At 47.2% G+C, this 24,699-nt stretch overlaps 1 protein-coding gene across 1 annotated transcript in view; it reads left to right on the top strand.

The window, feature by feature from the left end:
* The window catches only part of TMEM59L (transmembrane protein 59 like), a 217,185-nt gene that overhangs the window by 38,057 nt on the left and 154,429 nt on the right, over window positions 1-24,699 (top strand). The window contains exons 2-3 of the mRNA XM_078669864.1: window positions 6,191-6,302; window positions 21,088-21,182. Coding sequence (XP_078525990.1) covers window positions 6,191-6,302; window positions 21,088-21,182 — 207 coding nt within the window. The remainder of the gene's footprint in view (window positions 1-6,190; window positions 6,303-21,087; window positions 21,183-24,699) is intronic.

Here is a 24,699-nt window from a genome sequence, read left to right as displayed (position 1 = left end):
AGAGTTGGAGGAGAAGAAACTCCAACGGGAGCACGAAGACCAGAGACTCCAGCTGGAGCACGAGCGTGGCCTGAAGGAGATCGAACTAAAGGTCCGGAGCGAAGAAAACCGAACCTCGGGGAACCGCGAAGCCGTTCCCCCGGTAGAATCAAAAGTCCACATCCCCAAGGATGTGGTGAAAGAATACTATAAGAACGACGATATCCAGCAATGGTTCAAGGCCTACGAAGTCGCCATCCCACCGAGTTGCGCAGAAGGATTGGGGAGCTGGGTTGTGGGGTCGATTCCTGAGCGAGGGGAGAGACACCCTGCTCGATCTGCCGTCCTCAGTGCAGACCTCCTACAGCCACATGAGAGGCCCTCCTCACGAGATACGGACTCACCCCCGAAATGTATCGCCAGCGGTTCCGAGAGTGCAAGAAGATTCCTGGCACCACGTGGGTGGAGTACGTGAACTTTTACAGTCGAGCATTAGAAGGGTGGATCAAGGGCAGCAAAGTTACCACCTTTGAAGGACTTATCGACCTCATTGCATGGGAACACTTGTCCGCGAACTGTTTTGTAGAACTACGCCAGCATTTGCTGGACAGCAAGCTTGCAGACCCAAGAAAGCTGGCCGTGAAGGCCGATCGCTGGGTGAACACCCGGGTCCCCCGGGGCCTCTTAGGAGACTACCCCCGAAGCAGTCCGGGATCTCCCCGCCAGTGGGGAGGGGGGAACCAAGGAAGACAGAGGGATTCCCAGTCAGGACCCCAGCGTAGCCCCCCCCCCCAATGCCAACCCAAGACCTTACCAGCACCCCCTCCCGCTAATCCCGCTCCCCCGGGTAACCGTGGGCACCGGGTCACGATTTCCTGTTTCCGTTGCCTAAAGCCAGGGCACTACGCCAGTGACTCCCAGTGTCCCATGGCCCCGAGATCCTCCACGACAGCTCCCCCAGCCCGACAGGTAGCCAACGTAGCCCTAGGGGAGGAGATGGAGGACACTGAAGAGTGGGAACCCGCTGCCATGGCCCTAGTCTCCTTAGGAGACCGAGAGATGATTCCCGGGGCCCCCCTACCCGACAATACCAAGAAGTACCGGCAACTGGTGACGGTGAACGGCCACCGAGTGGAGGCCCTTCGCGACACTGGGGCGAGTATCACCGGTGTCCTCAGCCATCTAGTCAGAGAGGATCAGATCCTTCCGAATGTCCTGTGCCCCGTACTGTCCGCTGACAACACCGAGAGTGTATGTAGAATGGCCCTAGTACCGTTCGAATGGGGGGAGTGATTGGAAAATTACGAGTCGCTGTCAGAGCCTCCCAACCTGTAGACGGTCTCCTGGGCAACGACCTAGAAAGTTCCCCGTGGGGACAGGTGGAGCGCAAGACCCACCTGGGCATGATGGGCCTACCCGAGTGGGTGTGCGCCACCACCCGATCCATGTCCGCCCGACTACCCCCCCTCGGGGCGGTCGACGCCGAGCCTCCCAGCCACCGTCCTGTAGAAGATAGGGACGACCAAACTGAGCCCACTGGCCTCTCCCCCGGAGGAGAGCCCATCTCAGACAACGAACCCTCACATCCCGATCCCGCACAGATCCCTGAGCTGGATGATCTGCCCGAGTTGGCGTGGTGGCGTCACGAGGGTGGCCCCTCCCGAGAGGAGTTCTGCCAGGAACAAGCCACTTGCCCTTCCCTGGTCGGCCTTCGGCGACAGGCCGCGGCCCAAGCTGCGGGCGACCAAACTGGAACCCATTCCGTGTATTGGGAAAATGACCTCCTGTACAGAGAGCAGAAGTCTGCCGAGCTAGGGTCAGCCCGAGTGCTGGTGGTACCTCTCCGCTTCCGAGACTTCCTCCTGGACCTGGCCCACGATGTACCCCTGGCGGGACACTTGGGCCAAGGCAAGACCTATGACCGCCTAGTTACGCACTTCTATTGGCCCAAGTTGCGAGCGAATGTAGAAACCCACTGCAAGTCCTGCCTCACGTGCCAGGCTAGTGGAAAAAGTGGGGGAACGCGCAAGGCTCCCCTAAACCCTTCCCCGTCGTCAGTACCCCCTTTGAGCGGGTCGGGATCGACATCGTAGGGCCCCTGGACCCTAGAACCTCCCAAGGTCACCGATTCATCCTCGTCCTGGTGGACCACGCCACCCGATACCCCGAGGCCATCCCCCTCCGCACCACGACGGCCCCCGTGGTGGGTCGAGCGGTAATGGGGATCTTCTCCCGAGTGGGTTTTCCCCGCGAGGTCGTGAGCGACCGCGGCACAAACTTTATCTCCAAATACATGATGTCCCTGTGGCAACAATGTGGAGTGTCCTACAAATTCACCACCCCGTACCATCCCCAAGGAAATGGCCTAGTGGAGCGGTTTAACCGGACACTGAAGGGGATGATCATGGGCCTAGAAGAGCCCCTCCGGCGCAAGTGGGACGTCCTCCTCCCCTGCCTCTTGTTCGCCTACCGGGAGGTCCCCCAGAAGTCCCTGGGGTTCAGCCCATTTGAGCTGCTGTACGGGCACCCCGTCCGGGGGCCCCTCAGCTTGGTCAAGGAGGGATGGGAGATGGCCCCCCGAGACCCACCTCCAGATGTGTTCCGCTACATTCTCACCCTCAGAAACCAGACACGGAAATTCCGAGCGCTGGCCGAATCCAACCTCGAAGCAAGTCAGGAGGAGATGAAGCGCTGGTATGACCAGAATGCCACTCTGGTCGAGTTTCAACCGGCCCAGCAGGTCTGGGTGATGTCCCCGGTGAAACCCTGCTCCCTCCAAGACAAGTGGGCCGGCCCCTTTAAAGTCGTGGAGAGGAAAAGCCAAGTGACCTACTTGGTGGACGTCCAGTCCCCTCGGAACCCCCTTCGGGTTCTCCACGTGAACCGCCTCAAGCCTCACTTCGTGCGGACGGAGTTGAGCTTGCTCTTGGCCACCGACGACGGAGCGGAAGAGGAAACCGAGCCTCTCCCTGACCTCCTGTGTGCCAAAGAGAAGGATGGCTCCGTAGACTGAGTGAGCCTCTCTCCCTCCCTCACTCCTCAGCAGCGTGAAGACTGCCGCCAGCTCTTGGGGCAGTTCCCCGATTTGTTTTCCCTGGTCCCCAAGGTCACCAACTGGTGTGTCCACGACGTGGACACCGGGGACAGCCCGCCAGTGCGACACCGAGCCTACCGAGTGCCTGACAGAGTCCGGACCTGCATCCAGGCCGAAGTCTCGAAGATGCTCACCCTAGGAGTGGTCGAGCCCTCTGACAGTCCCGGGGCCAGCCCAGTGGTACTGGTTCCGAAAGCCGCGGCCCCTGGTGCTTTCCCCGAACTTTGGTTTTGTGTGGACTACCGGGGGCTCAATGCAGTCACCCGAGCAGACGCCCACCCCATTCCCCGCGCAGACGAGCTCATCGACCGCCTGGCGTCTGCTCACTACCTGAGTACCTTCGATCTGACCTGCGGCTACTGGCAAATTGCGCTCACAGAGGGAGCCAAGGAGCGGTCCGCCTTCTCCACCCCGGACGGGCACTATCACTTCCGAGTGATGCCGTTCGGGATGAAAAACGCCCCGGCCACATTTCAAAGACTGGTGAACCGAGTCCTGATCGGGCTAGAAGAGTTCAGCGCCGCATATCTGGACGATATTGCGGTGTTCAGTTCACAATGGGACGAGTACCTCCGGCACTTCCGGAGGGTGTTGCTAGCCCTGCCCCAGGCAGGCTTGACGGTGAAAGCCAGCAAGTGCCAGATTGGGCAGGGGTCAGTGACCTACTTAGGCCATCAGGTCGGAAGCGGGCAGGTCGCCCCTCTCCAACCAAAGATCAATGCCATCCTGGCCTGGGAACCGCCCACCACCCAAACCGAGGTCCGAGCCTTCCTGGGCCTCACCGGTTACTACCGGAGGTTTATAAAGAATTACGGCAGCATAGTGGGTCCCCTCACAGAGCTGACGTCCAAAAAGCAGCCCAAGCGCGTGCAATGGACCCCCTCGAGCCAAGAGGCGTTCGACGCCTTGAAGACCGCCGTGTGTACTGCCCCCGTGCTTCAAGCCCCGGACCACTCCAAGGAGTTTGTGGTCCAGACAGACGCCTCCGAACATGGCATCGGGGCCGTACTGTCCCAGCTCAATGAGGAGGGCATAGATCAGCCCGTAGCCTTCATCAGCAGAAGGTTACTGCCCCGAGAACAGAGATGGAGTACCATCGAACGAGAAGCGTTCGCAGTAGTCTGGGCCCTCAAACTCCGACCCCACCTGTTCGGAACCCACTTCCGAGTCCAAACGGACCATCGAACCTTGCGGTGGCTCATGCAGATGAGGAGAGAACCCCAAACTGCTGCGATGGTCAATCTCCCTCCAGGGGATGGATTTCACCATAGAGCATCGCCCTGGTACCGACCACGCCAACGCTGACGGCCTCTCCAGGTTCTTCCGCCTCAGCGAAGAGAACCCCCAAGAGGATGGGTAGTTCTCCCCGACCTTCAGCTGGGGGGGACGCGTGTTGGACCCGGCCTCGTGGCGTGGTCCTCCTTGACCCGTAGTAATCCCTCCTGACCCGTACATCACCCCATGGCCCGGATTCCCCCGACCATTCCCTCCAGGACCCACATCCCCGCCACTGGGCTTCCCCGTCCTCTCCCTCCATTTCCCTGGTACCCGAGGCAGATGCCCATGTCCCTGTACCTAAGATGGCCGCCCGAGCAGAGAAGGACTTCTACTCGAGATCACCTGAGCCCTGCTGACGCTGTCGCAGCTCCCCTGCAACCTGAAGCACCACCCGAGCCCTGCTGACGCTGTCGCGGCTCCTACCTGGCAGAGAAGGACTTCTGCCCGAGATCACCTGAGCCCTGCTGACGCTGTCGCGGCTCCCCTGCAACCGTGAGACTCCTGAGCCCTGCTGATTCAATCGCGGCTCCCTAAGACCGTAATAACTGCTACCTCCTTGCTCGAGCCCTGCTGATTCGATCGCGGCTTAGAGACTATCCTGGTCCGGCTGGACCCAAGATCCCTCCGTATCCCCCAGCTCGAGGATTGAGAGCTGTGCGCCGGATACGCACCCGCAAGTGACTTTGAACCTTGAGACTGTCCCGCTACCCTGCCCCTACCGAGACTCTTTGAGCCCTTGCTTGCCTGTACATAAGAATCTGCGGATCATAAAGATCAATTTTATTTGAAGATATAAAGCATACGTTCTCTTTATCCTACGGTGTGGTGTCCCTTTGTCGAGTGGTGCTAGCACCGCGCGTACGATTCTAGATTTGAGATCCTCTCTCTGAGGGTCTCGGCGCCATTGCTCGGCTGTGTTCCTAGAAGAGGTGGGTCACAGGGTGGCCAGGTGCCGAGTCTGTCCTCCCCCTGGGATCGCCCCTCTAACAATTGTCAAAGCCAATAGACCTTGCATTGGCAAAACCAATTGGTTTTGCCAAAGCTTGTTTGCTGACAGGCCAAATGAAATTTGACCGAAAATAATTGTAATGAGACCATATTTTGTTCAAACTACGCATGGAATCCTGAGAATTATTTTCCCATCACATTTTCACTTAAATCGCTACAATTCCTAAAAGTATCTTTAGCAAACCAGTTAGATTTAGAGTAGTTAATTTCAGTTTGCACTGCTTGCGGCCCGATGCTTACATTCTGTAAATCGCATGATGGTCCTCTCCAGCCCGCACCATGGATGGGGGTCTGACGGGAAGGGAGACGAGGTTTTTTGTTGTAAGCCAGAGTAGCAGTGAGTCCTTAGGGGTCCCACTCTACACTTCGCAACCAGTCCTAGATCCTTGAGCAGCAGACTGTCGTTGATGCGACATGGATGAAAAGTGCCAGTTGTCGTTTGGTGACCGTTGCACACAGCCCATTGGCTCTGTCCCCTGCGTTTTTTGTTTTGAGTCGGTGTGGGCTTGAACACTTTAATGCACCGTTGCTAGCACTTTAGGCTTGCCTACTCCCCTAAGTGGTTTCGGCTGATTAACCATAAAATAACTGTACGCCATATTTAGCTTCCACGCAGGTGGCAGAAGTGAAGGAGAAAAAGTAGGTATATTTTATGTTTCAATATTACACTTTCAAGTTCCTTCCTTCTTGCGGCAGTACATAAATAGAAAGGAGCAGATTGGCCACAGATATATTGCATTCCCTGAGGGGGTGTGGGTTTTCTTGATCTCTTGGGTATTGTATCTCTTCGTTCACCTGCAGTGACTTAACAGCATGTCTTTTTCTCCGCAGGAAGCTTTTCTCGTTGGCTGTTACAGAGGGTGTCGGCTGTTCTCAATCTGTCACTTTGTGATTGGTGGCGCTAATGCCAAACTAAACACAACAAGATACGAATGCGGGCAAGGTACATTTCTTCTTGCTTCTGAAGCCATTCCACTGTTTTTGCTACATATATTTTCAGTGGCTGTCTGCGTCATGTTATTGATATGTTTTATTGCCTGAAAAATATTTTGTCTTAAACCATTACATTTGCCCACCAGTTATTACTTTAACCACCAGACGATACCCACACTCCTGAATCATTGTGTACTGATCCCAAGAGTGAGGGAACAGGTTGTTTTGTATTTCCAAAAGATCATGGTATTATTGAGGCTTATTGAGAAAATAAATGCATTGAAAAGCAACTTGATAGTGTGGCTGCTTTTGTGTGGTGTAATTTGCAGGGTTTTATGATTGTGTGCAACGTAGCACTTAGCTAAGTTGTCCACTACATGAAGACTCTTGCCCAGTCTTTTAATCACCACCTTTGTTTGAAATTTGTTCTCACATTGATTTTTTTATTTTTATCATCCCCTCGAGATAAGTGGCATGGGCTATGACAATTCACAGCTTGTGAACCCCCACCACTGTCACTGCAGTGGTGAACTGATGAAGATAATTTGGCTTTGGTTGCTTCTTTTAGACGATGACCCTTGGTATTAGTGAACCAGCAAGAAAAGTCTAATGGAATTTCCACAACCATCTGATCAGACCCTTCTTAAGCGGAAACTGAACATGAAAACTGAGTTGAGCAGCTCTTGTTGTTTAAGCTCCCAAATGAGTAGTTGCAGAGAGAGCAATTCTTGAAATTTGCTTTGGAGAACCTGAGTGTAGCACTCTTTTGTGATTTCCATGAGAGGTACTGTTGAAGGTGTCAGCCTGTGTATTTGGTACTCTTAAACAATCGATCACTGCTGATGTGAGCATTGATGCTATAAGCTAGTGGGTGTGATTTGTACATCAATACGCCACTTTATTTATTTTTTATTTATTTTGATAGTTTTATATAGCGCGAACAAGATCTTTGCAGATATCAGAGCGCTTTACAATGCATGGAATACCAACAAGAGAGTAAATAACATGTCATTGGGTATATCGAAATTATAGGTAGTAAGTGACATGGGTAGGTACGTGAGGGAGCATAATAGCATAATAGCATAAGTAAATCAGTACTGCAAGTAGAAAGTCAGGTATGTGAATCAATAATACAGGTAAAACACAAAGTCGTAGGGATCGTGCAGTAAAATACATGAAAAACACATAGTCGTAGGGATCGAGCAGAATAATACAGATCGGTGCAGTGACTTTACAGATCCACGTTAATAGGTCAAGTGTATTTGGCCATGAGAATAGCTTTTACTTCTTTCTTAAAAAGTGTGACTGAGGAGATGAGCCTGGTTTCAGGCGGGAGTGAGTTCCAGATCCTGGGTGCCATTCCTGAGAAAGAGCGTTTATAAGTTTTTTTCCTTCCGGAATCTTCGTGGTTTTAGCAGAAGATTGTTTGTGCCTCTAGTGTGTCTAGATCCGCCAGAAATTGACAGCTTCTGCGTGAGGTATCCGGGAGAGCTCAGGTGTACAGCCTTGTGTGTCATGCAGGCGATTTTCAGATGTATTCTGGCTTCAAAAGGCAGCCAGTTCAAGGATTTCAGGTCAGGGGAGATATGCGAGTGTTTTTTTGACCCAGTGATGAGTCTCGCTGCAGCATTTAGAGAGGCTCTTAGGGGTGCAGTAGTGGTTAGCGGGAGACCACAGAGGGCGATGCTGCCGTATTCAATTCGCGGGATTACTACTGCTTGTACTGCAGTTTGGAAGTCTTTGGCTGGTAGGAAGGGTTGGAAGGGTAGGAAGAGAGAAAATCCTCCCCCTCTCAGGAATTATCAGGGGCAGACTCGGCTGACATCTTGCACTGGTTACTTATCTCCAGACAACTCGATTTCACAATTAGGGATAGTCAATTAATTAATTAATTACTATTGAGGGCACCATAATTACAAAGGACTGATTAGAATAAGATAACATAACTAATAAGGATTAATTAATCAGAGGATCCAATATGAAACAGTAGTTTGGAAGTCACTTTCAACTTCTATATCTTCCACGTCTACAAAAGTATAATAATAAGAGCAAACTAAACCACAAAGGAAACTATACCTACCACCTTGAAACCATAGTACTGAGTTACTTGATTTCTATATCCTCCAGGATACACTAGCTGGGAACTACTCAGTACAAAATAGTCAATAGGGAACTACTCAGTACAAAATAGCCAATAGGCCTCTGCAGACCTCAACGTGAAGCGGAAATGGATGGAAGATACCTAGGATCGACTGGGTCCAATGCAAAAAGCATAGAATACCCTTCAACTCTATCCAAAAATGCTGCCAAAAAATTCAAACACAATACTTTGAGAAAAAACCCGGACATGCTGTTCTCTGACCCATACTTTGATAGAGTCAAAGGCACCAAGATGAATGACCTTATATTCTACACAGACAAAACAGCTAAATGGCGCAACGCCCTTACAAAAATGCTGTTCACTAAAACTATAAAAAACATACCATATGGCACAAAAATAACGACCTCTTTAACTAAAAAGTAAGACAGAATTATGCATTACTATGTATAAAACGGGAATAGTGCTGATACAAGCAACCAACAGAGAACTCGAGAAATTTGAGACAACTTTCCTAAACTTAAAGAAATACATAGGACCAAGCTACCAACAAAACATGACACTACCAGATGTCACACTTGAAAACAACAACTCCAATACTAGAGACACCAGTCAAACGGACGGCCAGAACAACCAAACCTCTAACACCGGAGATTTAACCGAAAACGCGATGGTAATACCAGAGAATGAGAGAGAAAGGATAGCGATATCTACTAACATTGGAAACAAAGAGAATAACCAGGCCCCAAGGAAAGAGCAGTTGCCGCTAACGCACAACTCCACCGCGCTTGAAGAATGTACCCCAGCTCCAAACGAGTCCCTCTATGAAGTTAACGGAATAAACAAGGTAGATGATATCGACCTTCCCCATCCTCCCTCGAATGCGAGACCTGAGTCCCATAGAGCCCTATTCACAAAACACCCCTTACATCCCATAACATAGGAATTAATGGGGACACCTCTAATAGAGCCAGAAATCTCAACCAAACTAAGGACACTAAGGAAAGATCTGTGGCAATGAGAACAGATCATTCACGGAGAAGAGCAAATTGCAATACCCATCCAGCCAGATGTATCTCACATAAGAAATCATCCCGAACACAGAAAGAAGTCAAGGAGCTCCAGAAACTCGTAGGAAACCTGGCACAAAACTCGATGAAAATCTCACAGACAATTGGAAAAATTTGGGAGATGGCGATAAGTACACACACCAAGGTCTCTCACATCCAGAATCTGGTACTCAGACCCAACAGACCTAACAGGACCAAGCCCTTGTCAAATGATGAAGCTCTGGCCTTACTCCGATCTTATGAACAAACTGCCCTTGGTAGGGAGGAGAATATCAAAACAGTACCTATTGACTCTAATAGAACGTCCAGAAAGAATGACAGGAAAGCAATTCACCAAAACTTACAACATATTCAACTAACCACGTCCGAATCTGATAATGGAAAACTTGTTAAATCACAGAAACCCCTGAAGTGCCTACTACTTAACTCTCGTTCGGCAACTAAACATGCATCAGACATAGCTGCCCTCATCATTAACAAGGAAATTGACCTGGCCATCCTCACGGAAACATGGCTCAATGAATCATCATCTCCTACCATGGATCTCTTAATACCACCACAATATAACATCGTCAGGTTAGACAGACCAAGGAATGTGGGAGGAGGCATAGCTTGCATTCACCGTTCAGAGATTGAGGTCTGCCAATTCCAATCTGACCCCCTAGAATCCTGTGAATACCTTGGTATTAATGTGAGAACACCAAATAATCAAAGTTGCAACTTGCATGCATTCTACCACCCACCAGGAGAGAACGCAAAGTTCACAGAGCAACTGATAGAGATCATAACGACCAACTCTAACTCGGATGCCAATAACATATTCCTAGGCGACTTTAACCTACACTGGGACGACGGCAATGACAAACTGGTTAACTCGCTTAAAGACTTCCTCAGTGAGCTAAAACTTACACAAGCATGCAACCAACCCACTCACTCACAAGGAGCGACCTTAGACTGGATTATTTCAAGAAATAAAGAGGCATCAATCCTCGGTATAGACCCATGTGATTGGTCTGACCATCACATCATAACATTCGCGATACCTACAATGAAAAAGGGCAGGACCGTGCAACCACGCAAGCTCAAGAAACTGATCCGAGACACAAAACAGGCTAATATTGAACTACTGGTTGAAAGGTGTGAGAAAGACCTGAAGCCACCCAACAATAAGCAAAATGTCAATGAGCTGACGGACCACTACATAACCTCGATCGGTAATATCGTCAATGACACCATGCCCCAAAAACTGAAAAAAGTCTCAGAGAAGCCAAAAAATCCTTGGTTTAATGAGTCACTGAACGAGGACAGGCGCAAACTGAGAATGGCCGAAAGGAAATGGAGACAACATCCCTCCTCCCCTGAGCTGAAAGCCCTCAGAAAAACAAGAAGCGAATACAACAAAAAGATAATCAACTCCAAAAAAGAATTTATCAGAGCTGAACTGGACAATGCCAGAAACAGACCACGAAAACTCTTCGAGATTTTAAAACAACAGTCAAATAAACTAGCCAAAACGGTTCAAGAGAACACAAAAACTCCCATAAGCTGCGAGGAATTCTCCTCATTTTTCACGGAAAAATCCAAACTGCTAGAAGTTGAACTCACAAATGCAGCAGCTAACCTTATGACCCTTCCTCCACCAAAAAATGAGGCCAATGCGTCAACAGAGGGTCTCCAAACAAAAAATAAGGCAAACTGGGACACATTTGAATTATACGACCAGGGAAAGATCGCCAAAACGCTGGCGGAAATTAGACCGAACAACCACTATCAAGACCCTCTACCGGGAAAGTGTGTAAGAGAAATCAGCCACACTCTAGTTCCAATCTGGACTGAGATAATAAATGCCTCACTTGCACAAGGGACCCTCCCTAACTGCCTAAAAACAGGGCAGGTAGTGCCCATCATCAAAAAACCGACAGCTGATGCAACAGACCCAAATAACTATCGACCAGTGACCAACATCCCTCTACTGGCCAAACTCATTGAGAAATGTGTGCAGGGCCAACTAAGTCAACACATCGCTAAGTTCTCGCTACTAGATGATTGCCAATCAGGATTCAGAACAGGGCACAGTACTGAAACTGCGATCCTGCATATTGTCGATGACGCCCTACAAGCCCTAGACCGAAATCAAACATGCCTACTGATCCTTCTAGACCTGTCATCAGCATTTGACACGGTAAAGCACGAAGCACTAATGACCAGGCTACAAGACAGGATGGGTTTGTCCGGAAACGTGCTGAAATGGTTCAATTCTTTCCTACAGAACAGGACTCAGCGATTCCTGGTTAACCAAGCAATCTCTTCCCCGAGCCCCAATACAATCGGGGTCCCACAAGGCTCAACGTTATCCCCTGATCTATTCAACTTGTATGTAGAACCTCTCACGGAGATCCTTCAAAAATCACAGATATCCTATCATATGTATGCAGACGACACGCAAATATACATAAAGATCGCCTCCCTTGAGGACATTGACCGAATAAACATGACACTAAAGAGAGCTTTGCGATGGTTAACAATGAACCATCTGAAACTAAACGCCCAGAAAACAGAATTCCTGCTAATCTCACCGACAAGAAGCCAATCTGAAGTTAAGGAATGGACTAAATTGGTGACGGCGCTAAATTGCACCCCGACCCTAGTTAACTCAGCCAAATCACTAGGAATTACGCTAGATGAAAACCTCGACATGAAAGAACATATCAACTCAATGGCCAAGAGCGCCCGCTTCCACTTGAATTACTTAAGAAAACTGAAACCCTTTATCTCAGAGACTGATCTAAAACTGGCTATCCAATCACTAGTTATCTCGAGGATCGAATACGGCTGCACCACATTAGCTGGCGTACCGAAAACATCCACAGCACCACTAAAAGCCTGCCTCAACGCAGCGGCTAGACTCATTACGGGAACGAAGAAATTCGATCACATATCTCCTCACCTGAAAGCACTAAACTGGCTACCTTACGAGGCCAGAATTCAAATGAAGATGGCCTGTATTACACATAAAGCGGTTCACTACAACATGCCTAGATACCTAGCCAAGAAACTTAAGCTATCAGGAGGTAACAGACCAACTAGAAGCGCAAAAGAGTTACTATTGCGACCAGCCTTTTTCCACAAGATAAAGACCTACAACAGAGCATTCTCCGGAGCTGCCCCCAGAATCTGGAACTCACTCCCTCCAAACATCAGGAAGATTCAAAATACAGTAACATTCAAACGAGAACTGAAGAGCCACCTGATGAGTAAATACCCTACATAGAGAAACCTACGGATTACTGGGATGATCATTTACGCTACCAGAGGGTTGTCCTCTTCATAAAAATTGGAAGATCAATATCTGATAATTGACTGTTTTCCATGTTCAAGCCGGGACTAGACACGTTACTGCTACCTCATATACTTGTGAACTTATAACTATATCTCACAGACATAATCTATATAACCGCTACCTCACCTTATTTATTTATCCATATTATCCTTGATATGCACTGGAATGCCTTATAACCCTACCTCACCGAGCTTGGATTGTCACCATGACACAAGCTAAGCCTTGTTCGCCACCTAATGCTAATTGCACAGACATTAGGAATTTATATATCTAATCAAGTCCATACAGTATATTGCCTTCTACCTCATATCTATGTTGTTGTTATTACTGCTATTATAATATCTATCTGTAATTCTTTCCTTGTTAAGCGCTCTGATACCCACGGGTCTTGTCCGCGCTATACAAAACACTATAAATAAATAAATAAATAAATAAATTTAAGTTTCCTCAGGGTGTTGATTTGGAAGTTCGCTCCCTTAGTAGCCTTGCTGATATGATGCTGCATGTTGAGATTGGAATCGAGAGTTATGCCTAGGGATTTTGCTGAGTCCACGATGGTGGGTAGGACATTGAATGCAGTTAGCTGTTTAAGCCAGGTTTGTGTGGTAGAGATCTTCGCGGGAGGTGAGATCAGAAGGAACTCTGTTTTCAGAGCATTGAGTTTGAGATGATTATTGGCAAGCCAGGATTGGATGCTTCTGATCGTTGAGTTCAGGAGTAAAATGTCATTGGGGGATTGTAGTTTGAGATATAATTGGGTGTCATCTGCGTACATGTGAAAAAGTACATTGGATGCTTGCAGCAGGGTGGTGAGAGGTTCCATAACTAGGTTGAACAAAGTTGGTGATAGGGAGGATCCTTGGGGGACACCTAACGAAACAGGTATTGGCGAGGACATCAGGTTGTTACTCTTGAATTTCTGCGACCTGTTGTGTAAGAAGGAGGTGAACCACTTGAGAACCGTCCCAGATAGACCCATTCTTGTGTTCAAAAGTTCGAGTAAATTCTCATGTTTAACAGTGTCGAATGCTGAGGAGAGATCAAGAAGGATGAGGAGGCAGGTTTCATTTTGATCTAGCATTTGTAGGGCGTCGTCAATTTTGTGAGTCATAGCAGTTTCAGTACTGTGTCCTGCTCGGAAGCCTGATTGATGAGCGTTGAGGAGATCAAAGTGATCAATGTGTTTAGTCAGCTGTAGTTGTGTGCATTTTTCCAATAGTTTGGCGAGAGTGGGAATATTGGTAATGGGACGGTAGTTGTTTAGGTCGGATGGGTCGGCAGTAGGTTTCTTTAGTAAAGATGTGACTTGTCCAACTTTGAGGGAGTCAGGGATGGATCCTTGTTGGAGCGAGCTGTTGATAATTTTAGTCCACAGTGGAAGGAGCCATGGGGTGTAATCATTGACAGCGTTGGCAGGGAGGGGATCCGTGAGGTGATTGGAAGGTTTTTAAGGTGCTGAGCAGTTTGCCTATTTCTTCTTCTGAGTAGGTGTCGAAGGATGACCATGTAGCATTGTTTTTTAGTTCGGTGGGTGTTATGTAGTTGGGCGTGGTGTAGCGGCTTGAGTCAATGCGGAGATCACTCTTCATGTTGTCAGTTTTTTGGGTAAAGAAAGCGGCGAAGTCTTCACAGGAGGGTGCTTTGCCCAAAGAACTGAGAGGTTGGGGTTGTTCCTTGGCTTGTGTTCTGATTAGCTCAAACAGTTTTCTTGGACGGTTTTTTGCTTGGTCGAGCTGGAGGCTGAAGAAGTTTGCTTTTGAGCGCTTTATTTTCCTGAAGTAGGCGTTTCTCTTTTTCTTCAGGGTTTTCAGGTGCAGTGCAGAGGGAGCTGTTCTCCAGGTGTGCTCTGCCATTCGCATGGCTCGTCTATCTTCATTGAGACTCCCATCGTACCATGGATTGGAGATTTTAGCGGAGACTCTTTTTAGCTGCATGGGAGCAGCCTCATTAATTATCGAAGTCATGGCGTCGAGATAGTGGTCAGTCAAAGATTGGACATCTGTGGCGCCCGTAGGAGGGAGCAGGAGGTCGCGGCTGTTCGGGGGAAGGGAGTGTGGGTTGAGTTTTTTCAGGTCTCTTTTCCATATTTTGGGTCTGGAGGGTTGAGTCGAGTTGAGTTTGACCTTTTCATTGATGAAGAATGTGACGATATGATGGTCCGACCAGTCACAAGGTTGGATAGACTCAAGCTGAATAGCGTCCTCTTTGGTGATGATAAGGTCGAGGATAGAACCTTTCTCATGGGTCGGGCTGTTGCAAAATTGTGTGAGGTCCAGAGCGTTGAGGAAATTTTTAAGACTATTTACCACCGCATCATTGTGATCATTCCAGTGGAGGTTGAAGTCACCAAGGTATATTTGGGTGAGCTGTCGTCCGGCATTAGTTGAAATCATGTCCATGATTTGTTGGGCGAAGGTGAGGTTGTCTCTGGGTGGGTGGTAAATGCCGTGAAGAGAGCATATCGGTTTGCCCTCGCTGATAATATCGAGGCAGATGTATTCGCAGGAAGTTGAGGAGGGTAGGGAAGGTGCGGAGACTTTCAGAACAGAAAGGTTGTTCCTGTATATGCATGCAATTCCACCACCTATCTTGCCAGACCTGTCAAGCCTAATGATGTGGTAGTTGGGGGGAACCAGAATGTCCATTATAGGTGTAGAAGATTCGGTTAGCCAGGTTTCAGTCAAGATGATTAGGTCAAGGTCCAATGTTAGGATGAGATCGGCAATGGCGGAGGAGTGTCTAGAGGCCGATCTGCAGTTGAGGAGAGCGCATTTGAGACTGGGTGTGTCAGGTGAGGTAGAGGTTACTAGCGAGAGGGGGACCTTTCTAAGGTTATTCGGGACGGAGATTCTGTTGTTTAGTGTGGAGGGTCTACGGGGATTTGCGTGTATCGTGGGAATGGGGAGGTGCGTGCCGGTTGTGTGGTTTAGGGGAGCTGGGTCGTAGGAGCGGAGAAGGGTGAGAGTGTCGAGATCCGAAAGAGGGTTGCATGTGCAACGGGGGCGGTTGTTGCGATTGTGGGCAGGGATCGCGGTCCAATGTGGGCGGCGGGTGCGGTTGTTGCAATTGTGGGCATGGATCACGGTCTTGTGTGAGGGGTGTGGCTTTGGAGCGTCATCAGGACGGGTGCGGAGCCAGTTTAGAGGGGGGGGGTGGTGGTGAGTGGGGTGTGTCTGGGGGGTGTGACGAGTACCTCTTTGATGGTGTGAATGTCTTTTTTGATGGTGTGAATGTCTTCTTTGAACTGGAGGAGGTAGGACATAATCTTGTCCAGCGTGGGATGGGTGTTAGTGCTAGGGGAGGAAGTCATGGGTGAGTGGCTGACCTGGGAATTAGCGTGCGGGTGAAGGGGTGGGTTGGTGCTCATGCATGGCTCCGTGGTGCCGGCGTACGAGTTAGTGTTAGGGAGGAGAGAGGGTATGGGGGCGATGAGGGTGGATGAAGTACGAAGGAGGTTGGTGGCGTAGAGGAGGGCATTGGTGGCAGGCGGAGAGAGCGGGGTGGAGGTGGAGTGTATGTTGGTGGTGATGGGGGAGCCTGAGGGGTAGTGAGGGCTGAGAGTGGGAGGGGAAATGGTGTTGGAGATGGTCCTGTCGTGGGGAGGGGGAGTTATAATAATAGATGTGGTGTGTTCTGTGTCGTTAATTAGCGGGTGGTAGTGGGGGCTGTGAGTGGGGGAGCGGGATTGTGGGTGCGAGCTGTGGTGTCAGGGGAGAGATGAGTGGGAGTGGTATGTGTGGGGGTCCAAGTGTTGGTGTTAGGGGGCGGCTAGTGTGTGAGGGGGAGAGATTTGTGACTGTGATTGAGGACTGTGGGGTGGTAACAGCAGGTGGGTGATTGGATAGGGTGCTGGGGGTAGAGGTGAGGTGCGTGTCGTTCTGATGCTGCGCTAGGTTAGACGGGTTGTGGGTGGGGGCTGTGATGTCAGGTGTGATAGTGCTGGATGAGATATGGGTGGAGGTCCTGGGATTGGAAAGGTGTTCTTTGAACTTGGGGAACAGGTTGTCTAGTAGTTCCAGGTTCTTGTCTGTGGATTGAATTAGGACAATCCCGTTATTGTAGATAGTAATGGTGGTTCTGCCAGGGAAGAGTTGGGATGGTGTGATAGAGAGAGTTAGGCCATGAGCCGTTTTCCTGGTGGTGGAGACGGTGAGTAGGGTGAGAAACTCTTTTCTCCATTGAGCTCTACGTGAGGTGTGGAAGATGATATCAATGTTCAGGGATCCATTGACCGGTGAGAAGTAGGTGTCGGCAAAGGGGGTTTCAGGGTGGGACCTCAGGAGGTTGTGTTTAAAGCGTTTAGCGGCTTTTTTGGTGAGTGTGGATGGGTAATTTATTCTATATGTGTGCTTGCCGATGAGATCCATGATGGGGTGGCTGTAGCGGTGGGTATTGGAGGGTGAACGATAATAATACACATGTGCAAAAGACAACTGTCAACCGTAAGTTACTTAGCACAAAAGTGACACTAGTGAATGGCCAAAAGATACCATAATATAGGAGGTAGCAATCGGTGCAGTCCAGAAGTAACGGTGAGTGGATGCAGCTTACAAAAATGTACAAGGTACATGAGGTAGCAGCCAGTTAACTGGGGCCAAGGTGATATTAGTGAGTAGCCAAAAATAACCAGAATGTAGGAGGTAGCATCGGTGTACTCCAGTAATAAAAGTGGGTGTGTGCAGCTTACAAGAATGAGCAATATATATGAGGTAATAATCAGTGCATAATAGGTATAATAGGTAAGCAAAATATATGAGGTAGTAATCAGTGCATAATAGGGATAACAGTGGAATGGGTGTAGCTTACAAATTAAACAATATACAAATAGGAATAAAATACTAAAGATATACTAGAACCAATATAGGTGCAGACAGAAGGCTACAATAGACAGGCTACAATAGACAAGTATGACACCAATGCGCAACCGTTACCATATGAGGTAGAGATCGGTGCAATACCTGTGAGGAAAAAGTGAGATGGGTGCAGGTTACAAAGAGTGTATAAAATACAAGTAGAGGTATAATACTGCAATAAAATGCTCAGGTGAAGAGCAGGTGAAGAACACACTACAGGTGGAGAAAAGTGACATAGGTGCAGGGTACAAAAACTGTACTTTCTCGACTGTGTCTCGCCCTGATTGGTCAGTTAAGACATTTTTGTTTGTTAGCAGGCCTCAAGTGCTAAGGAATCTTCCCTGAAGTTGAGAAGATTAGATTAAACAACAATTTCTCAGCCCATATCCCCTATATTTTGAGCTCAGCATTGTCCTTTCCCGATGGCACAATCATAGAGAATATTCCTATTGCCATTGAGTGTGGTTCTCAAGTACATTATTCTGTTGCTGCCACAACAGGAGAGATTGACGAGCTGTTGGGATGGAACTCAATGAGCTTTGCACTCCTAGTTTGCCAGTGATGGCTCCATAGCTGAATCAGACATTGCTCTAATAGTCTAATGCAAGAAGTCATGGAGTCAGGAGGGAGGAACTCTGGTGCACTGTCTTGTTTCAGTTGAAGGGAAATATATTTGGTCAAGCTTGGAATTCCAAATGAAACACTTTTATTCCCGTTTGTGAAGTATTGCTACCATGATTGCACCTTCTGAACAGAGAGTGGTATCCACTGGCTGAGGTTTACTGAGAGAGCCAAGTCTTCCAGAAGTTTGGTTCTTAATTGAAAGTATTGTTGGGGCTCCCTGCAAAAACTGTTTGATCATGAGGAAAGAAGGTACAACACAAGTAGGATCTCTGCTAAACGTCTTTGGTTGGCTATTTTGTTTGCATTGCTGGCCTATTCTAGTTTAACATCTCCATTTGTGGATGGGATAGCACTTAATATCTGTGTTTCTGAACATTAATGAAGGTCAATGATAGAGAGGGGAAAGTTACTACCTTAAGGGTCAAAGCCCAAAAAATGTTTTTCCAGTGGAGAGAAGGCACTCCAAATGTCAAAACCATAGTTTGACTGGAATGATGAAACTCCTTGCGTTGGTCCTGGGCAAAAGAAGCAGAAATATATTTGATTTCTCAGCTCATGCTCTGTTTGTCTAAAATTGTTTATTGACATTTTGCAAATTGGAAATATTTGCACACTCAGACTTTTAGAAATATCATATTTACTTTTTCACCAGTTTACTGAAAAAAGGTTATTGATACCGTGTGCCCCTTAGACTATCTCTAGAAAGCACAGTGATGTTATGGTATTGTAAAGCAGTTATATGTGCCCATATGTAAACTATAGTCTGCAGTTTGGGAAGTCATCCACAGCCAGTTCCTCCCTGCAACGTTTTTACATGACCGTCAAGAGGAGGACTTGGAGGAGAGATTCCCTGGTAGTGACTTTACTCTCCATCCAATTGAGGGATTACTGCTCTGATGGATATGGAGCGAACCTGCTAGATTTGTGGCAAGAAGTCTTTCTTAGTATTCATATTCATCTATATCAAGGGGTGCATCTTGGACCGCTTTTTTTTGTGTCATAATTTTTTATAGCTTTTTAACGTGATTACAATTAGCCCTTTTCAACTGTATGATAGGACACTTGTGTTTACATGTTTTCCCTTACACCGTCTCGTGAGAGGGTGACCACTGAATGTGGGACATAATCTTAGTCTTCCTTTTTGCATTCATTTTAGAATTTCTTCTTATACTTTATGTGCATGTCCGACTATTTTGAATCCATATCATGCCTCATGGTATTGCTAGGCTGTTGGATGTGTGAAGTAAGACTGTGCACAGGAGGTCGTCTGGTAGGAAGGAGTTGCGTATAGGGTAGAAAGCTGTTAAGCTTCTCTGGATCCAGTCATTCCCAGCTTCTCTGGATCCAGTCATTCCCAGCTGAGTCCTCCCACCTGCCCCTTGCAGGATTTAAAAATTCCTTCCTTGAAGGGTCTGACTGGTCTGTAGGGCAACCAGGCAGTGCCCAATGGGCTGGTCTGGCAGTCCAGGGTGTGGGTCTGTGTTTGGTTGCTTGTGGGTCTGCCGTGCTGGTTTTCACTGCCTTATATTAAAACAGGCATTTACTGCAGCAAGCTCAATTACATGCACTTTTCCATATCTTGCAAATCACATATAGCGTGTCTTTTTACAAGTTCGGAACTGCCCAAGTTTGCAAACATTGGGCCACTTTTTTAGCTATCTAAATCACTTATGGGGCTGCTTTTATTTTAATACCCAGCCCTATTTTCTGTCCCAGCCCAACCTGCTTCCATTGTAGTCTCATTCTGTGTGAGATTAAGTTTGTCAGAAGTCTCTGATGGTGGGTTCAAACAGGACGTGCACTGCTTTCCAGTCACAAGGAAAATATTTTGGATATAGAAGGAAAGACCAGAAAGTATTTGGTTGGGGCCTGCATATAAGGGGGGAATATTAATATGGTCAAACTTGCTTCAAGGTATTTACTTCTGATTCCTCAAGCTGAGCAGTTTCTCAACCCATAACTGAAGATATAGTGAAAAAAAGCGTACATCGAGAACTAGGGCAGCCTGAAGTCAGGCTGATGAAAAGATCCTGGAACAAAGCTTGAGCACTATTCGCTAGCAGCATACAGGGACCAAGCACACAAGCAGACTCCCTTGGGTCCTTGTAAGGTAAGGGTACTGCTCTGCAGCTTCAAGTCCTATAGAATTTTTAAAAGTAAAAATTCTAGGTTTTTGTTATAAATACTTGAGTCTAACATCTAGGATGTAGTGATGGCAAGAAGATAAAATTTGTCAGTTTTTAACCTTGAATGTTTATTATGTGACCTGGAGAATTAATTTTGCGAATGATGAACAGATGCTAAATTAAATGTGTAATTCCAGCTTTTCTTGTTAGTTTGCTTTGCTTGAAGCTATTGAAAAAAATCTCTGAAGCAAAAGTAGAAATACAATCTCGGAATATTTTTACGATTGTAAAATGATTTACTTGATACCTAAAAGGGCAACCTCTAAAACGACTATGCTCATCACCTTACTAAATGCTAAGCTTTTTCTGTAGAATTGGGAATCTCTCATGCGCTTCTATATCTTTTTGGAAATGTGGTTCTACTTCAAACAATCCCTGCATGATCCCGGATGTCGCTGGTAGGTCAAACGACTTAACTTTGCTGGCCGGGCTTTGTAAATCCTATTAATGGAGTCCTCACCCCAGACTGATGTGGAACGTTCTTCCTCTGTACATTGTGTTAATAGAGCCTAGTGCTTGTTTTATTTATGTAATTATGACTCAGGCAGTTTCTTTAAAAATCAAAAGATGACATTGCTACTTTTTCAGATTTTCAAAGCTAATCACTTCTTTTCAATGTTCTAGCATGCTTTCAGGTTTTTAATAAAGCCGAAGAACAGCATGGCTGTGTAACCGGCTGCAGAAACCAGCATCCCTTGGCGGGGAAACGTAAGGATAAGGTAGGGGTATTTTACATTTAACTTCTATTGTGCGGAAGTGAGACTGGAATGCATTAGTGGTTTCTCCGCTGTAATTATTGAATGTTACATAATGTATTTATTTATTTTGCAATGTCTCATTTATTTTACATCTTTCAGTGCCCCATGGGTATCTGCACTGTGCATCTTTACAACGTACAAGTAGCAAGCTTTTCACTGTATATAACTTATGACAGCGCCCATAGCTTGTTAAAGAAAATCAGAATGACTAATGGAAACTATTTGCTATGAACAGGAGACTGGGTAAATCTTATCCAGTGGATGGCAAGGGAGACGGGCAGGGGCATCGGAAAAGGAATTGGGTGGAGAAAGACAAGGGAAGGGACTATGAAAGAGTGGAAAATCCTTAGCCCGTGAAGGGTAAATGTTTCTGAGCAAGCTGGAATTGACAGAGACCTGCGGATGACGGGCGGGTACTGAAAAGAACATGGAGCGCGTATATCCAAAGAGAAGAGGTGTAAGGACAGGAAACTCTTGTCTGTAAAAACAGGTTCATAGGAGCCAAAGGATCCTGTATTGGCAACGAGGGCGGCGGGAGAGTGGGGGGAGGGGTAGACTATATATGCACAACAGGAAAAACCTATTTGCACAGGAGTGTCCTCACAAACATGAATGGGTGTGGGGGGAAATAATGCTCCTTTCATGGGCTATTGCTGTAATGTGTTTGTTCTTACCTGCCATGTCTTGAGATTATTCTATGCACAGTCTTTTCTGTATGTACCACTGCCTACCCTTGCCGTAAACTTGTAATAAAGTTGGTTATTAAAAAAGTTAGAAAAATGGAATGGGGCAACTGATAACTGAAAGGGCGAATGCCCGGGACAGGTGGTAGTAGCTCTACGGTCCTATCAGCAAGCTCGGTCAGAACTAACCCTGGGCGAAGAACTACGCTCCGTTCGCGGAGCTTGCGGAGTTTCGGCAGCTCCGCGTTCCGCGGAGAACGCGTAGCTGTCGATTACTCCGCGATCCGGTGCGTAGCGTAGTTCTCGCGCGCTGAATAACATTATCGCGTGCGCGGCAATGGCTTACCTTCGTTCTGCGTTCGTTTTTTCCTGGTCGCGTGTGCCACCATGTTTGGAAACACTCTCGCACAATCCCGTGCGACTGTGCGAACGCGATAACGTCATTTGGATGCGCGATAGCGTCATAAGGATGCGCGAGGATGCTTGTTGGTAAGATCGAGTTGCCGAACACGCAGAAACTGCATTCTTGCACAGAATAACTCGCGAGCATGTTAAAACCCTAATAAATTACCATTTTGGTTAGGAAAAAAAAGCAAAAAAACCTTAATAAATTACCATTTTGGTTAGGAAAAAAAAGCAAAAAAACCTTAAAGTTGTACCTTTGGCTTTATTTTTAGGGGGGAAGGAGCCCTCTTTTTGTTTCTACTCTTGTTTTGAAGAGTAAGGAGGAAGGGCTCTTGAGTTTACAACTTCCTGTTCCTGTCCACCAGGCTCCTCCCAGTGCTTTGTCCATGTGGTGCTCACTTTCCTTTGGATTTTGAGCTGGAAGGATCACTTTCTGTCTGTGTTGGCTGCATTACTGATTTATCTTGGATTTATTGAGGACTTTTGGAATTGGAATTCTCTTTTTCAAGTAAGTTTGTGTAATGTATGAGTGAGTATGATGTAGACTTGTGCTTGTTTGATTTGATTTTTTTTTTAACTACAGTATTCAATCCTGGAATTAAATTATTGATGGAGGCCTGTACTTTTATGAGGTCCCAACTTGTATTTTTTTTTAACTTTCATCCAGGCTACATAAAGAGGGACCCATGGGTCCAATCATGTTTCTGTAGTCTGTGTTTAAATGTTTATTCCAGTTTGTAAACAAACATCATGGATGGCATTGGATTATGTTCATTATGCAATAGCAATGTCTGTTGTGGAATTTCTGTTTGTGGAATTTAAAATGTTTCTATTTTTTAAGCCAATATCTGACCCTAGTACCCCATGTAGTTAGTGTGTAGGCATGCTTGAGTTCATTGTATTAACTTTCTGTGGTTGGCCTGGCCATGTGTTGGCGGCCATTTTATGGTTCCAGCCACTTTGCTCTTGCCATAGGCCTCCAACCTTGTGGCCTACTCTGGCAGTAGGCCATAGGTACTACTCATAGGGTCATGAAAGTTAATCAACTGTTTTTGTGGTGTACCCTTAATGTGAAAATCATGGATGGCTTGGATTGATGTAGAAAATCTTATTTTTATGTGTGGGGTATTTCTGGTTTTGGGAGTGTTTAAATACTCTGTCAATTTCTGCCATTAGGTAACCCTAGGAATACAGCTTGGGTAGTTTTGGTAACTTCGCACAGTGTGAGAACGTGAACTTACATTTTTTGTCTTGTTCGCGCACTCAATGTACTTGCTCGGGAACGCGAAAACGACTTTTTATTCCATTCGCGCTGCCGAACATGCCGATTTAGCATTCTCGCGGACAATATGTCCCGAGTTGCATAAAAGTTTCTCGAACATGTTGCAGGTGTTTCTTGTGCACCCAAAAAGTCCTCATTTATGTTATGTTGTCATTTGGTTGTAGTTTTCTCTTTTTGGAGCATGGACCACTTCCATTTTCTGTCCTCTATGTAACGATTTCTTTTTTTTTGGGTGGGGTGACCAATTTGGGCGGTGGTGTGGTGTGTCCATTTTGTGAAGCAAAGCATTGTCCCTTTGCCATAGGCATTATTGTCTGTCTTCTCTTTCTTGTCATGTTGTTGTTGGTGGCCAGGCCATGTGGTGGCGGCCATTTTGTGTATGCTTCCTTTGTGATTTTGCCATGTTGTTGTTGGTGGCCAGGCCATGTGGTGGAGGCCATTTTGTGTATACATTAAAGTTGTCCATGTTGTTGTTGGTGGCCAGGCCCTATGGTGGCGGTCATTTTGTGTATGCTTCCTTTGTGATTTATTTTGCCATGTTGTTGTTGGTGGCCAGGCCATGTGGTGGAGGCCATTTTGTGTATACATTAAAGTTGTCCATGTTGTTGTTGGTGGCCAGGCCCTATGGTGGCGGTCATTTTGTGTATGCTTCCTTTGTGATTTATTTTGCCATGTTGTTGTTGGTGGCCAGGCCATGTGGTGGAGGCCATTTTGTGTATACATCCTTTGTGATTTTGCCATGTTGTTGTTGGTGGCCAGGCCCTATGGTGGCGGCCATTTTGTGTGTCCTTCCTTTGTGCTTTTGCCATAGGCATCCAAGGTTTTTGACTATTGTATTGTGGCAGTAGGGCAGAGTTACTACTACTCATAGCCATAGGTGCATTAAAGTTAATCAACTCTTGACGCGACATTACATTTTTTGTCTTGTTCGCGCGCTCAATGTACTTGCTCGGGAACGCGAAAACGACGTTTTCTTCTATTCGCGCTGCCGAACACGCCGATTTTGCATTCTCGCGGACAATATGTCCCGAGTTGCATAAAAGTTTCTCGAAAATGTTGCAGGTGTTTCTTGTGCACCCAAAAAAACAGAAGTTGTCATTTGGTTGTA

This window comes from Lissotriton helveticus, chromosome 12 (genome assembly GCF_964261635.1).
Source record: "Lissotriton helveticus chromosome 12, aLisHel1.1, whole genome shotgun sequence".
Taxonomy (NCBI): domain Eukaryota; kingdom Metazoa; phylum Chordata; class Amphibia; order Caudata; family Salamandridae; genus Lissotriton; species Lissotriton helveticus.
This window is presented reverse-complemented; position numbering and strand designations above follow the sequence as displayed.